This window comes from Malania oleifera, chromosome 1 (assembly GCF_029873635.1).
Source record: "Malania oleifera isolate guangnan ecotype guangnan chromosome 1, ASM2987363v1, whole genome shotgun sequence".
NCBI lineage: Eukaryota > Viridiplantae > Streptophyta > Magnoliopsida > Santalales > Ximeniaceae > Malania > Malania oleifera.
Window position 1 is genome coordinate 138,634,435 of NC_080417.1, and position 17,794 is coordinate 138,652,228.

General features: G+C 35.4%; 1 protein-coding gene across 1 annotated transcript in view; it reads left to right on the forward strand.

Annotated features, from left to right (window-relative positions):
- The first annotated feature begins 10,190 nt into the window (after positions 1-10,190).
- Positions 10,191-17,794, forward strand: part of LOC131162714 (ADP-ribosylation factor GTPase-activating protein AGD5) — a 34,839-nt gene continuing 27,235 nt past the window's right edge. The window contains exon 1 of the mRNA XM_058119320.1: positions 10,191-10,454. Coding sequence (XP_057975303.1) covers positions 10,404-10,454 — 51 coding nt within the window. The 5' untranslated portion in view covers positions 10,191-10,403. The remainder of the gene's footprint in view (positions 10,455-17,794) is intronic.

Here is a 17,794-nt window from a genome sequence, read left to right on the forward strand (position 1 = left end):
AAATAATAATATTAATTAATTAATTAATTATATAATAATAACTATTAATTAATATAATATAATATAATAATATTATATTATAATATTTTATATATATATATATATATATATACATATATATAGGAAAGAATTGGAAGTCTCAGGTGATCAAATTGAAATTTGATTTCAATCTCCCCCACCCTTTTGGCCATACATCTCTCTCTCTCTCTCTCTCTCTCTCTCTCTCTCTCTCTCTCTCTCTCTCTCTCTCTCTCTCTCTCTCTCTCTCTCTCTTAATTTCTTCTCCATTTCATAGCCAAATTGAAAAATAAACATCATTTCCGGGTCCCAGCTCCGCTCCTCAACCTTTTAATTGGAGAGATTTCGTTGTTTGGACGTCGTAAGCACTACTCCAAGGCTAAGGTCGGGGGAATAGATTATGTCAATTTATTTTAAAATTGAACCAATTAAACTTGAGTATTTGGATACAAAAATATTATATTGGATTTTCTGAATGAATCAAGCGTATGAAATTTATGATTTTGGTTTATTATACATGTATTTGGGAAAAATTAAAGTGAGTAGGGTGGTCATCTCATTTTTCTTATAAAATATATATTTTGTGTTAAATGAGAATGGTGGAGGTGATCATACCTCTATTTTCAGCAAAATATACCGATTATATTATGATATACTTTCTCCAGTCAATTTTTCTAGATTTTGATATAACACTCAAATTGTGTGTCATGAGAATAATTTATTATATTGCATATTTAAACTTGTTGGAATTTTTATGGTATTATATGACAAAAGTTATGGTATTATACTAATTTTTGGAATTGTTGGGAATAATGCGGATATTGTGAATTTGACGGTTTAATACCGATCACATGAATGGTTGGAAAATTTTGGAAAAACTATTATGAATTGTGTGTTGAGAAATTTATTGTTGAGAATGATGGGGAGAGATTGTTGTGAATTACGTGTTGAGAATTGAGATCATGGTATCTGTTATATTATGTAAATTTCATTAGATGTTCTAAGAACCTTAATGGACCAGTGGATGCTTGGTACCGTAGCAACAAATGAGAATCAGTGCAGTCACACTATTCTGGGAGTGTTGGTGGATGAAAAGTCGATTTGGCCAGAGGAGGGTTGTGTACCCCCCTGGAGTTTGGACTAGGAAGCGGTAGGCAAATTGGACTTACAGACGAGTTATTTTGATTTAGTCTTGTTAGGCCAACCAAGGCTAAGTCCAGTTTTCGGATCGCACAACCCGTCATAGGAGTTAAACATGTCATTATTTCAAAATGAGAGGTTTTTATTCATATTTGTAGATTTATGTAATTTGGACTATTATTGAGTCGAAGTTATTAACTGAAGGAAGATAAGCATTTTTTTTTTTCACTATATAGGTGTGAGTTACATTTTACAAATATCATTTTTATTTAAAGTTAAATTAATGGATGTATTTTGCTTATATAAAAACTCATTTTTTGCTACACACCGATAATAATCTATTCCATCTTACTGAGAAGTGTCTCACCCCACAAATATTTTCACATTTTATGACATACAGGAAATCAAGCCTAGTGAGCTCGGGGCGGGGTGTTAGTTATTATAGTTTAGTGTAAGTACTGTGTGATACTTAGTTATTTATATATGTTTTCTTTTTCCTAGAGATGTAATAAGGTTATTTGGATGTACCTATGCAAATCATGTAACTGTGATGGTTTTAGTACTCTGGTATGGTATTTGAGGTTTAAGTTATTTCTGCTGCATGCATTGAATTAATTTATGGAGAGTCGCCCCTAGACCCCACTGGGTTTGGGTCATTACAATTAAGGTATTGGAGACAGTTTTATATTTTTGGGGCATGATAGATACCTTTAGCGATTGGTCACATGAGAAATGCACCATACTCATTGATTTCACCAAGAAGTACCCTGCAAGCCTTGCATATGATCTGCCCTACTCACAATACTCCTTGAGCAAAATCAGCATATTCAGCCCCTACGTCTGACTCGAGAATCTCTCTCCTGGTTTGGTTTTCCACCTCAATCACTACATGAAGTACACCAAGACCCTTCGTGATAAACCCACGAAATACATATGACTATCCCCTAATGCTATCATCATCGGTTCCCAAACGTCCGAATACATGTAGTCACCCATATGCTTTAATTGCATATGCCATGACAGTTGTAGCTCCACCTATGACCATAACATCCTGCAGTGCAAAGATATTTCCCGCTACTTTTTCTCCTTTCATCACTATCAACTTGCCTTCACACACTTTCATTTCTCTACATTCATACTTGCAACAATATCCATTACAGGCTAAAGTACCTAATGAAATAACATTCTTCCTTTGACCCGATTCATGATTTACATCACATATGGTTCTTACAACACCATCATACATTCTGATTTTGATATTTCCAATAATAAATATTTTGCATGAAATATTATTTTCCATCAAAATACAACTAGCATAAACTGACCTGTAGGTGTCAAACCATTTTCTAGGCTAAGAGCATCCGGTATCTAAGATTCAATAATTACCTGCGAGGCACTCGAACTCGATGAAACACATAGCATATCTTTATCACTGCATTATGAATCTTCCTCCACTACACTTGCAAATTTTGATGAACCCTTAGATATATATATCAGCATTCAAGTTTTCACCAAACTAATGTTGAAGAATCCTCATCCATGACGTGATACAACATATGATTAGTCAAACAAAGTCGAATGGTTGATACTTCTATTGGTCCCAATTCATTCCAAGTCACTGCATTCATGTTATTTGGTTGAATTTTGTATAAAACTTTCACCATACCTTGATGCACCAAGAGATCTTTCACCCTTATATGCCACAAACCAAAATTTATGGTTCCATCAAATTTGACAACATCGAATTACGCAGAAGAAGATGCAGAGGCCATTACAACTTCACTTTGATACCAATTGTTATGAAATAATGCCTCTCAAACAATGTACAACGGAATAACAATATGTAGAGGATCAAACATACACTTGCAATAATCTAAATGATGAATACATAATACTTCCACAACCATAGCAACATAAAGAAAGCAATAATAAGAGCAACGACATCAGGAATTAGGTGGTTCAGCAAAGCCTACACTCACGGGAGCAATCGGGAAAGATTTTACTACGAAGATCACAAAAAACACAATAATGGTTTACAATTATCTTCCTCTATCCTTCTTTCCCCATAGCACAATATGCCCAGAATGACATATTTAACAACCTCACAGAGGTTTCCCTCCGAATACCCAACTGTCCTAATGTTCACATTCAAAATTTGAAATCATCCTTGCAGCCCCGAGTCCATTCGTCGACAAATAGGGCCCATTCGTCGATGATTAGTGTCCATTCATTGATGAATCAGGCTCATTCGTCTACGACTTTTGAATATCTGAATTTATCTGCTCTCAGTATCTCCACTTGAGTGCCTGCTGCTTAGCTCCAATAACTTCAATATATGTTTTCCTTCCTTTTGTCTATGCACTCCACAAATTATAAGAGCTACAAAAACACAACACCTTGTTTTCTTCAGCCTATTTTCTCTATACATGTGTTTCACTCGATATGAGCCACATACTACAATTACGTACTTGCAATGAGACTTTTGTTAATGCCAAAATTTGTCACTTCGCTTAATCCCTTTCAATATTTGCAAAGGCACAAAGAGAAAAGTGTTTAGGGAGGTCTTAGTTGCCTCCTTCTTGATAAGTACAAAAGGAATAGAAAAATAAGCATCTAGAGAAGTCCCACGCATTTATCTCTAGGTAATCTCTCTAACGATCAAATAATGGCTAGTCCCTTGAGATAATTAAGAGAAAGAGAGATCCCCTGAATTCTTGTTACCAGAGCTTCGCTAGATTTTTTTTTCTTAAATTTTATTTTTCATGTATTCGCAATCAAAAGGGATTGAGCAAAGCAATGAATTTTGACATTAATAGTTATTAATGAAGAATTTGAAATTATCCAATGTTTAAAATGTTACATTGGTAACTCATTCACTTACCAACTACATTAACCTTAAACTCATTTTATTTTCAAGTTTGCAAGGGTTTTTTTGTCCAAGTGATAATATGAATTACACAATCTTAAATTTTACATGTAATAGTGAGCAACAATTAGGGTAAAAAATGATAAATGAGTGAACCAAGCGCGTTGAGTTACTTGGTTTTTAAATTTGTTGTTTCATTCATGGTCAAAAATAAATAAATTAACAATATACTTTGGATCGTTGTTTGGAACAAAACATGAAAAAATTGACTTTATCTATGAATAACTAAATTATAGCATTTGTATATGTGTACATACACACATACACACACACATTTGTTAAAGAATTTAATGTCTTATATAAAAACTAACTATAGGTTGACTAAAAAATTATAGGCAATAAGAAGCACTATAATATTTTGTACCTTACGATAATAGATTATATATTTTTATAGTAGTTCATTTTTAGAACGATCAACTTGTTTAACATATTAAATTTAATTAATAAACAACTTCAAAACCTAAATAAATGACTAGCCAAAATTTGTTTGGAAGAATTTGGATCAATTGTGACTTTGATAACCTGCCAATAATGAAAGACAAATATCTTTGAGGGTACGAGATATACTCTGAGGGATCATTCTGACACCTAAGTCAGGAAATTTGGAAGGATTATATGATCACAACAATAAATGAGTGAATATTAATGTGATAAGGTGTCTTACCTTCCTTAAAGAGTCTTTTTTATATGCATTCGAGATACATCCCTATAGATTTCCCTACTAGATTGCAACAGTTACATTTTGGATATATTACTAGGGAGTAAAGGTTGGTGTGCTAGTCCTTTGCTTAAATTAATGGATGTTATCTTATTTTTATTAATGCCTTGAATGATGAGTTTAATGTTGGGTTTCTTTTAGGTTTTATTAGTTGCCCCCTACCTTTGAGTTTTAGAATTACTTTGTTAACTCAAGAGTACGTTGCACTTCCTATGAATACTTTTATAATATTTTTTGTTCTCATGAACGGTGCTTATCAGGTGGGCTAATACTCTGTCGAGTAGTGTCTGTTGCTTGTTACCTCATGGATGATGCTCATTAGATGAGCCTATACTTTATTGAGTAGTGTCTATCTCTTGTTGCCTTGTGAGCGTGCTCAATAAATGAGTCAATTTTTTGTCAAGAAATACCAATTTTTTGTTATCTTATGAGCAGTGCTCACCAGATGTACATTTTTTGGCCTCATGACCGATGCTCATCAAATGAGCCAATTTTTTGTCAAACAATGTCTGTCACTTATTGTGTCATGAGCGATGCTTATCAGATAAACATTTTTGATCTTATGAGTAGTGCTTATCAAATAGACCAATTTTTTATTGAACAATATTCTTCTTTTGTTGCCTCATAAGCGGTGCTCATCAAATTGACATTTTGAATTTATTAGGCGGAGGAATCTCCATTATTTCCTTGGTAAAGAGGGGATTAGAAGATCTAATTGAGGTTTCTCATATTAAAGGTTAGTTGCGAACTTCTTTTACTTGCTTTTCTAGTTAGTCAATTTTCTTAAGTTTTTCTTCAAATTCTTAGGGCGTTGCTCATTAATGCCCATACTGTTGACTCTATGAATCTGATCCTGTTTTGATTATGACAAAACCAATGTTTCTCACCTGTGCACTGAGCTTCTTAAACAGGTCTATCTTTAGTATGCACTATTGGTAGGAACTCAAGCAAGCCATACGGACTATCAAGATCAAGCTTCGTTTATGGCGTCTAAAGAATCAAAAGAATGAAGACTTATTCTTTATTGTATTTGCATTCCTTTTTAACTGGTTTGTAATAATTTATATGGTCTGTAATAATGCATCTGCATGCATGATATGATTTAATGCTCAACAAGACCATAGGGACTGAATGACCTTAGGGCACCTTTCGGTTGACTTTCGGTTGATCGATGCCAGGTTTTTGGGCGTACTTTAAAAGACCTTAGGTCCCAACACATATGCACTAATAAGTCCCCATATCACTTACATAATCAAGGGAATTACTTGAAACAAAAAATTGGACTTAATTGAAAATCTTAAGAGAGGTCGGGCGATCGAACTTGTGGCGTTTAAACCGCCTTGGGCGCCCGAACCGTGGACAAGTCAAAATGTTGACTTCAATTCGGGCAGCCAAACATATTTGACCGCATCTTCCATGGACAACCGAACCCCTGACCTGACACCTTTTCACCAACCCGGGCGCCCGAATCCCACGTTCAAATATGCCCCGGGCGACTGAATTGGCAAGTTTAGGCTATCGAACTTAGCTTCGGGCACCCAAACCGCGGACAGAAACATTATGTCTTTTGTTCAGCCGACCGACCCTTACTTCGGGCACCCAAATTGTTAAAAACCAATTTTTTAAGTGTGTCTATTTGGGCACTCGAACCTCAGACCGGGCACTCGAATCTCGCGGGGTAAATTATTTTTTACTAAAAATTAAAAGGGGTAAACTGGTTAATTTTTCTAAACCTGTTTTAAACTTTTCTAATAATGCCCATTGAGTCTCCAACGGTCATAATTAGCCCTTGCCTATATGTATCATCTCATTTGTAAAATTAAGGGTTGATTAGTAAGATCATTAAGGAAAAATTCTCTCAAACTTTCAAAATCCCATTTAGCCCGTACTACTTCTATACACTCTATTTTGCTATTCCCTTGATAGATCAAGTTTCCAAGAGTGTTAATCAAGTGTTTTACATTGCTAAAACTCTCCTTACTTGTTGTTTGATTATTTTCATTGAGAGTTTTTAGTTAGGGTTTTTCCTACGATTTAAACAATAAATCCTTAAGCGGGAATACCCTTATAGCTAGTGAGTCTTTGCATCTTGATTCCAAGACTCATCAAGCTTGTGAATTTTGATTTGTAAAAATATTATTTTACACAAGTTTGCATATTATATTTGATATTGTTTTTTCTAACTTCAATCCAAAATATCTATTGTGCTTTACATTTAGAATATCCTTGAGATATTTAATTTGGATTGTGTTAAATTTCCTTTGATCATTTATGTGTTGAATATCTTATCTTGAATCAAAAGTTGAACTCTCACAGATACATACACTCACACATCTTAGAGAGTTTACATATTGGATCTCACCCGAGCATTAAATCCATATCATCTGTGAGTGCATATTTGTTGTGTTGTATTTTGGTACATATCTGCTTCACTTGAAAAACATAATCACTGTACCGGTTATATTGTGAAAATACTATTGTATTCTAGGCGTGGCCTGAGGGGGCGGTAATCAAGTCCGGTAAGGATTATTTGTAAAGGTTGAGGTCAGTTCTGTGCTAATTGACCTAGTTGTTTAGGTGCTGCTCTACCCGTTAAGTGAGCCTTAATATAATTCTTGTGCGAGTGTACCAAGGCGGGGACGTAGACATGATTGGCCAAACCCTGATATCATATTCGGTGTCACTTTTACATTTCCTGCATTATATTTTGTTGTGTGCTTGATTTAATTTCCTTACTAAATATATTGCATATCTAATAGATACAGAATTACATTGAGTTGAGAAATACTGAAATTGTGTTGTATGCTTTAATTATTGGTAAATATTTCATATTTGCAATTTCATATATACTTAGACTGCCCTTAAGTTGTGTAATACTGCTGCTAGACTGATTGACCTAGGAGATAAATTTTAAATACCAATTCACCCCTCCTTTTGGGTTTACACCAAGCTAACACATACTATTAGTTTATTCTATTTTTTTTGCTAGATCTAAAATTTTCAAGGCATTTCCATACCACCGCCTTATCCTTAGGTGTTGTTTTTGTTTGTACAACCTTTGACTTATGTTCTATGTATATATATAAGCAAAAGACACTCACTTTTCTTAAGGTTTGACAAAAGGCAGAGACCTCCCATGAAGTTTCAAAAATGCCACAGACCTCTCATAAGGTTTTAAAAATGCAACAATCCTCCCCCGAGGTTTGCCAAAAAGATAGAGCTCTCCCCTAAAAATAGCTCGTCTTTTACAAAATACAAAGGGAAATTTTTATCTTTTTGACAAACATTAAGGAGGTTTCTAAACTTTTTAAAACCTCTAAAATTTTTGAAACCTCAGCGAAGGTTATTGCCTTTTCTCCAAATCTTAAGGGAGCTTAATGTATTTCATTTTTTTTTTGTTTTTTTTATAGTTATGTTATAAGATCATGCTAAAAATGTCTTTTACCCTCCTTTAGACACTTAGAAATTAATCTAAAGACACAAATTTCAGTGAATTGTCTAGTGATGCGGAGTGAACTGACTTGAGTGATTGATTCACAACGATGTGTTTGGACTTGAAATTGCGTGATGTAGCTATGATTGAGTTAAAAAAAAAATCTTTTCAAGTTTTCGATAAACGGCACCAACTATTGCTATCAAAATTTGTCTTGGAGAATTTGAATCAATCATGATTTAGATCATCTATCAATAATGTAAAAAAAACATACTTGAAGACTCGAGATGTACTCCTGGGATCACTTCGATGCCTAGGTTAATAAATTTAGAAGGATTATATGACTACAATAGTAAAGAAGTGAGTATGAATGAGATGAGATGTCTTACATTTCTTAGGGAGTTCTTTTTATAGACATTTGGGATAACTCCCTATTGATTTCGTATTAATGGATTGCATGAGTTATATTTCAAATATTTTACTAGAGAGTAAAGGTTTGTGTGCTCTTATTTTAATGAATGGACATTACCTTCTTTTTAATGATCTCTTGATATATATATATATATATATATATATATATATTTGATCTTATATAAGTTAATGACATAGTTTAATGTTATGATCTGTTTAGTTATATTAAAATCAAATCACACACCGCCAAAATTGTAATAAAAAATGTATTATAAATTTTTTCAAGTTGCATAGATGAATTAGTTTTGGTTCAAGAGTGAAACAAACTCAGACCTAGGCCTGGCAAAACGGGTCATAACCCATCGGGTCACTTGGACCCGCTTGTTTAAAATGGGTCCGGGTTTAAGAAAGTTAACCCATTTAATAATTGGGCGAGTCATGGACCAACCAGTTTATAAACGGGTTAAGTGGATTTGGACGAGTCACCCAGCGGGTGACCCGTTAATTTCAGTTTAGTGCTTCACTGCTTCTTCTCACACAGTCACATGCCTCACCCTCACGGCCTCACGGTTCACTCTTCACAATCACACACGCTTAAAAAAAAAAAAACCCTAAGGCTAAGTAAAGTTCCCCTTCCCGACTCCCTAACCCGCGCCGCGCCTCTCCACTCTAGTCTCCAGTCTCCTCGTCTGGCCGTGTGGGTTGTCTCTGACCTCTCGGCTCTCAGCTCTCAGCTCTCACTCTCTCTGTCTCTTAGATTCTCAGTCAATCCTTTCCAGCTCTCCTCTCCAGTTCCGATAGTCTTTCCTCTCCTTGGGTGACTGGTGCACTGCTACGTGCCGCCGTGCCAAACCTGCCAGTTGTTGTCTCCGGCGAACGATCCACTCGGACGACTCCACACCTTGAGCAGATCGAGTCGCGTCTCCTCCAGGCGCCACAGACCACTACCACAAGCGTCCATCTCCCCCCCCCCCAGCTCCACAGACCACTTCTCCACACGCGTCAATCTCCCCCCATCTTCGCAGAGGACCAGCTCCGCAAAGGACTCATTTAAATTTCGATTTATATATTTTTAGAGGTGTGTGTGTGTGTTTTTTTTAATTTTTCATTTTTAAAAAAATATATTCATTAAATGGATGTATTGTTTTTTACCTTTTATGTTCTTTTTATTTAGAAATTAATAAATAAAATGTAGTTTTTTTTTTTTTTTTTTAAAAGTCATTTTATATGAAATTTTAAAAAATTTTAGAATAAAAAATTTATATATTTTTAAACAGGTGACCCGTTACCCGCCTGTTTAATAAACAGGCGGGTTAGGGTTGGCATGTGTGTAATCCGTTTAACATAGACCGTTTATGATCCGACCCGTTAGTGACCCGTCCAAACCCAGCCTATCCGCCTGTTTTATCGGGCCTACTCAAACCCAACCAAGCACCGTGCCTAGTTAACACCACACGTGCCGGAAAAGAAAACATCCAACAATCACCTTCACACGTGTGTGTGACGGCCCAACGAGACCTTTGCCAGGCCATTAAAGATCGAGACTCGAGAAGACGCTGTTACGATATTAGCATTTCTCATTTCTCCTCTCTTCCTCACTCTCTCTCATCTCTGTTCAGATATCAAGCAGGTTAGGAGAGGAAGGAAGCGAGGGAGAGAGAGGGGAAGGTGGTAGATAGCATTATTTATTTCTTCGCCGATTTGATTTGTTGTCTGTTTGAATAATTACTTTGGTCTTCACCAGCATAAGTTACACCATGAACGAGAAAGCGAACGTCTCCAAGGAGCTCAATGCCAGGCATAGAAAGGTTTTTGTTTTGTTTTTTTGTTGAATTGTTCCGTGTATCTTATTCGAAAATTTGATTTTGCTTTTCTTTTTTCCTTTACTCCATTTGATACTGGATTGATTTCACATTTGTACTTTAGTCCTAGATGGGTTATGGATTGATTGATTGCTTGATGCGAATATTTATCGTCATTGTTTCTGAGAATGTTGATTCAACTAATTTCCCTTTGTTCCTTTGGGACACTCGGGATTGCGCGATTGATCCAGGTATTTTTAATTTTTTTTTTAAACCCTGATGATATTGCAATTTGGGTTGGGAAAATTGAATCTCGGTAGAAGGTTTAATTGGAGGCATTTCTATTTGATTGGACGGTGGGTAGTTTTACTATGCTTGAGAAAAAAATGAGGATGAATGCATCTAAAGCTGACACGAAACATTAATGAAAAAGCTAGAAGATTCAGAAAGAAAAATGAACAAAGAGCTGACATGAAAAAAACTATTAGAGAGCCAAGTAACTTAAACAAGGAAAAAAAATATGTGTTTGTGTTATTAATTCATTGTGGATTAATTATAACAATTTTAAACGGAGATTGATCTTCTAATTCACAAGTATGTGTCTAAATTCGTCAATAATTTTGATCATTTTGTATGAATTTTTGAATAATTGTTTTGTTTTCTTCTTTTTACTTTCTAAACATTTTTTTGCTCCATTTAAAGCTTCACTGTCTGATCATAAATGCTATGGCTTTTTTTTTTTTTGTGGTGGGGGGGGGGGGGCGGCCCCCCCATTCTTACTTCAATTTATTTTTATTTTTTCATTATATATGTTAAAATTTTGGATTGGTGTTCAGAACCTGTTGCAAGTTATTTTATTATTTTATTAAAAATCGATCCCACTTTTATTTAGTGGTCCAATCCAAATTCAAAATTTTGGGTTAACATCTTTGAAGGAAAAATGTTGTTCCTTTTGATATTTTAACTGGGTCTGCTTATAACTGTCAGAGTTTCTGAATTGGCAAATTGTCTATATCATGTGATAGCAGCTCCCTACAAATGCTGGCAAATTTGCACCCTTGTTAGTCATTTTGATCTGTAATTTGGTCTCGGCAATTGGCGTATATTGTATCAAGTGATTACTTAGATATTGTTGTGGCATCTGTACGCAGTTTGTCATCTAATAAAAGCTTTTATATTTTATAATCATATAATAAAATCACTCAGTCATGATACACCAGCTATATCTGGGTCAGATCGAATAACATATGGCTGACACTGACAGCTGGTGCATTGGCAATTGAACTTCAAATATTTTCTAGGGAGGGATGCAATAAGTTTAATTATAGGTTTAATGGCACATACTGCAAGTTGTGCGCTTATATGAGTACATATTATGAACTTGGAATATTTCCTATGCACACTGATGGGCTATGGGCTAGAGAGATGATGAAGAGAGAAAAGAGGAAGGATGAGGCAGGAAGAACGTGATACAAATGAAAAACAGGAGGTTTTAAGCTGGGGGCGTGGGAATCTCTTACTCCAAATATATTACAAAGAACCAGCTCAAATAATCCTGGCTATTTATAAGAGAAATATAAGCTAAAACAATTACAATAAAATCCCTAACATCCATAATACATAACAACAACAACAACAAAACCAAGCCTTAGTCCCACTAAGTGGGGTCGGCTATATGAATCCTTTTCCGCCAATTTATGCGATCATGGACCATTTCTTTTGATAGATTCAAAGATATTAAATCCTTACTCACTATCTCCTCCCAAGTTATTTTAGGTCTACCCCTACCCCTTCTACTGCCCCCCACAGTAACTAAGTCACCCTTCCTCACAGGTGCACTATAAGGCCTACGTTGCAAGTGTCCATACCATCTGAGTCGTCCTTCCCTTATCTTATCTTCTATAGGAGCTACACCTAACTTACCACGAATATGTTCATTCCTTAATTTATCTTTCAATGTTATACCACTCATCCATCTAAGCATTCTAATCTCGGCAACTTTTACTTTTTGGATATTATGTTTCTTCGTCGCCCAACATTCTGATCCATATAGCATAGCTGGTCTTATAGCTGTCCTATAAAACTTCCCTTTTAATTTTAAGGGTATTCTACGATCACATAGAACACTTGAAGAACTTCTCCACTTCACCCAACCTGCTTTAACTCTATGCATTACATCATCTTCAATTTCTCCTTCAGCTTGCATAATAGATCCAAGGTATCGAAATCTACAAGTGCTACTTATTTCTTCATCATCAAGTTTAACTTTGTCTCCAATATTCCTCCTATCATTACTAAAATTACATTTCATATATTCTGTTTTATTTCTACTTATCTTAAAGCCTCTAGATTCCAAAGTTTCTCTCCATAATTCTAACTCAGCCTCTACTCCATCCCTAGTTTCGTCAATTAATACAATATCATCTGCAAACAACATACACCATGGAACCTCCTTTTGAATACTCTTAGTCAATTGGTCCATCACTAAAGCAAAAAGATAAGAACTCAAAGTAGATCCTTGATGTACACCTATGGTAATTGGAAATTCTCTAGTTTCTCCATCTATAGTCTTTACACTAGTCATTACTCCATCGTACATATCCTTAATGACATCGGTATACCTACAACATACACCCTTTTTTTCTAAAACCCACCATAGAACTTCCCTAGGTATTCTATCATATGCTTTCTCAAGGTCAATAAATATTATATGCAAGTCTCTCTTCTTTTCCCTAAATTTTTCCATTAATCTTCTTAAAAGATAAATAGCTTCTGTGGTAGATCTCCCAGGCATAAAACCAAATTGATTTTCTGAGATCTTCGTTTCTAACCTTAATCTTTGTTCAACTACTCTTTCCCATAGTTTCATCGTATGACTCATGAGTTTAATTCCACGATAGTTATTACAATTTTGAATATCTCCTTTATTTTTGTATATAGGTATTAAAGTGCTTTTCCTCCATTCATATGGCATTTTCTTAGTTTTTACAATTGTATTAAATAAATTAGTTAACCATATAATTCTATTATCACCCAAGCATTTCCAAACTTTAATTGGGATGTTATCTGGTCCCATAGCTTTACCATTTTTCATCTTTTTTAGTGCAAACTTAACTTTGTTAACTCTAATTTTTTGAATAAATCTTATATTTTTAGTCTTTTTCTCATTTGACAATTCTAAATTTAAACCTTCTATTTGGTTTTCGTTAAACAACTTACTAAAGTAACTTCGCCATCTTTCTTTAATATCTTCGTCCTTAACCAAGACAATATCATCCTCACTTTTTATACATTTTACATTTCCTAAGTCCTTGTTCTTCCTTTCTCTAGCTTTAGCAAGTTTAAATATATCTCTTTCCCCTTCTTTTGTACCTAATCTATCATACAAACTATTAAATGATCTATATTTAACTTCACTAACGGCCCTTTTTGCATCTTTTCTTGCCTCCTTATATTTTTCAAAGTTATCGCTGTTTCTACATTTTTGCCACGTTTTATACCAAATTCTTTTCGTCTTATTCTAATGAGTTTAGGACCCAACAAACCTTTGATTCTGTTCTTCAGAATTAGTGCCTGCCTCCAAAGAGTGTCAAATTGTTTCAAACCAATACCTGGCTTCTGTCTTACATTAATTCTTCCTTGTTAAAAAGAACTAGACTCCATTAGCACGAAGGAGGCCATCACCATAAGAGGATTCATTACATTTTATAAGAAAGGAACTGGTGGTGCATTTCAACTAGGCAAGTGGAAGATTTTGGATGGCATCAACATGTCCCTTTTCATGTTGATGAGGAAGGTATAGGAATTTTCATAGTCATCATGCTTGAACCTCCTATCAAACAACTGCAGATCCTCTAAAAGAATGAATCGAGTCTCTAGAGTAAGAATGTCACCCCCATTGAACCAATCTTGGAGCTTAGCCAACATACTACGACAGATTACGTGCCTTCCAAGTTTTTTGTCCAAGAGCAGTGTGATAATATGTGATCAACTGTGTCAGCTATTTCTTAACATGGAGAACATCCATTAACTGTCTTTTTTTTTTTCCATAAATTATCAGTGGTTAGTACTGGGACCAAAGCAGCTTCTCAAGTGAAAAAACAAACATTGGTTGGGTGCGCTGGTTTCTAATGGCCTCCCAAGGAAAATTTAACTTGTCATCAGCTATGTTCTGACTGTTCATTTTGTTGTAGTAAGTTCTTACATTGCAATAACCAGTAAGTGTTACTTCGCTTCCACTTGGGTTCATCTCGAATAGCCCCTGTACAGCTTAAAAAAAAATTCATCTACAATTTCCAGCTCTCAGTCCTTAGTATTCATCTCAAACAGAATGTTCCAGATCATCTTATTGTTCAAAAGAGAAATGCTAGAAACTCATTGAAGTGTCTTTAAGATGGGCCAACTACCAATGAATAGATATCTGGTAATTTAGTTTTTAAAGGAGCATTCACACACCAAATGCCTTGCCCACGTCAAAGTGAATGAGTAAGGAAGCCCTCCCAATCTTTTCTTATCTATTTACAAAGACCAGTTTCATACAACTCCCTTCAAGTAGAGTCTTGTTGAATAAGATAAATGATTTGAGCCCCAAACCACCCATGTTGTTTGACTACTACTCATTTAAGCAAATGATATTTGAATTCCTCACCCAAGTTTCCCTAACAGTACCTCTTTTGAATGTCTTCAAGTCCTTTGGCAATACATGGGAGAGCACAAATTTAAGTAGTAGACTATCTTTTTCATCTGCATTTTCCCATCTTCATCCAAGTGGCTTGAGCACTTTTACCCAATTGTTCAATTACCTTTTCTTGCACTACACCAGTAGTAATGTTCAAATCAAAGGGTCCCATTCAGGATATGAATGTTTATTTCGACAGTGACTTTGAACAGGAGTAACATGCATGATTTGCTTCAGATCAAAAGGCCACTCTCATGCTTGATGTGTGTGTGATGTGTCGTGTGTCCAATGAAACGAATGCTCACCTTTTTCCATCATTGTAGGGTTGCTACCCACCTTTGAAGTGCCCTTTTTCCTTGCTTTGTTGAAGATGGGTGCCTGTTCCTGCTGTGGGCAATTTATTGCGTGTGGGTTACGAAAATTTTGGTAAAAGAATGAACGAGAATGTGCTTTGGTATAGTGCCGTGGTTGCTAGTTTGGACATTATTGGTCAAAACAAATGTGCAAACCTTCAATGTTCGCATAGCTTAACCAGTTTTGTTGTGGGATGAAGCTTTCTTTTTAGCCTCTATGTGGGTCCATTAGTTCAGGTTTTTTAGGATTTTCTGTCGCCCCATCTTGTTAAGAATTGGTGGGGCAGCACTTCTGTAATTACTTTTGTGACATTTTGGCTGCATCTCACTCTCTTCTTGGGAGCACATCTTGTTCTTCCTTCATTGAACCTTCTGGTTCTGTCGGTAATATAATTCTTTTTCTTATTCAGGAAAAAATCCATAGAATTGATGCAGCTCTAGGAGGATTATGCTGCATATCCTCTTCAATTAAACTGGCAGCTTGAACTGAATCCCCAACTGACAACAGGTAGCTAGCCTAAGTCCTTATGTATACACAGGAATCATCATAAACTCGCCATCCCATTTTTTTACAGGTATTTAAAAGATAACATCTAGTAGTGTAATTGACTACAATCATGTTTTCTCGCTTCAAATTAAAGAGTTGCACATTATCGTTAGCTAAGGGGTGCAAATTGTTCTTGCATGGCTTGCATCGTCTCTTCTTGTGTCCTGATATCTTCATCTTCCTAACTATCTCTTGTTGCTTAATCAACCTAATTAAGTTTCCTTTTAATTTAGATTTGGCCAAGTAAACTTTTTGGGCTTTATTTATGTCATGCCTAAAAATAATTCTTTAAACAATAAAACCAACAATCAAATTTGCTAGGAGCACCATTGTCATAAAAATCAAGAATATCCAATTTAATTCCCTTATTGGTGGTTTGATCTCTTGATTCAAGGAAAATTGGATAGACGCCAATAATGCCACTCTCCTGGTTAGATGGGGAACCAACTGAATCTTTGCTGAATATTTGCGCTGACAAATTTTGCATTACTTCAATCTCTTTCCAATGAACATAAGCTGGATCACATGGATAGATGGACTGAATATGCCAATGACACAAGGAGAAATTTTTTTGAGTTGTTCATAAATACAGAACACTTTATAAAGAGGAAAAGATTAAAAGACATCCTCAATTTTAGCTTAACTGCAAGTGCATGTATCTTTATTCCTTTCATGATTTATGGTGCCACAGTAAAACAATCTCTGGATTCTCTGCTAATGGTGCTGTTAAGTGCTATCAAAAAATGTGCCTGTATATGAAGATTTTTTGAATTGTTTAATTTATCAATCTGTCCTTATAAAGCTTTCAATACAAATGTTTTTTATGCTTCGTCCTTGTGATCTCTCTCTCTCTCTCTCTCCCTCTCTCTCGTGGATTCCTTGCTGTTATAATAATGATGAGGATCAATTATCTAATCTCCCCTGCCAGTGCATTAAATGCCTACAATGCTAGTATGATTAGATTGGGTTTAACCATCAAATTGTGTACTCTTCATTTTCAAACAACAACAACAATAATAGGTCTTAAGTCCCACTTAGTGGGGTCAACTATATGAACCACTTTCCAGCAATCCACTCAAGAGCTATTAAATCTTCCCTTACCATCTCATTTCAAGTTATTTTAGGTTTGGCTCTCCCTCTTCTAGTGCCATTTATAGTAATTTGCTTGCTCCTCCTCACTGGTGCATTACTTGGCCTACATTTTAACTACCCGAACCATCTGAGTTGCCTCTCCCTTATCTTATCTCCTATTGGTGCTATTATTAACTTATTGCGAACATGTTCGTTCCTTAATTTATCCCACCGCTCATCCACCTTAGGATTTACATTTCAGCCACTTTTACTTTTTGAATATGTTGTTTCTTAATTGCCCAACATTCTGATCCATATAGCATAGCTGGTCTTCCAGCCATCCTATAAAACTTTCTTTTAATTTTATTGGTATTCCGTGATCATACATCACATCTGAAGCACTCCTCCATTCTACCCTGCCTGCTTTAGTGTGATGTATTGCATCCTCATCGATTTCTTCCTCCACTTGCATAATAGATCCAAGGTATCGAAATCTACTAGTGTTACTGAGTTCTTGATCATCAAGTTTAATCTTACTTTCAATAAGGCTGAAATTGCATTTCATATATTCTGTCTTGTTTCTACTTATTTTTAAAGCCTTTAGATTCAGAGACTGCTCTCCAACATTCTAATTTAGATTCTTCCTCACTCTTGCTTTTAGGAATCAAAACAATATCATCTGCAAACAGCATACACC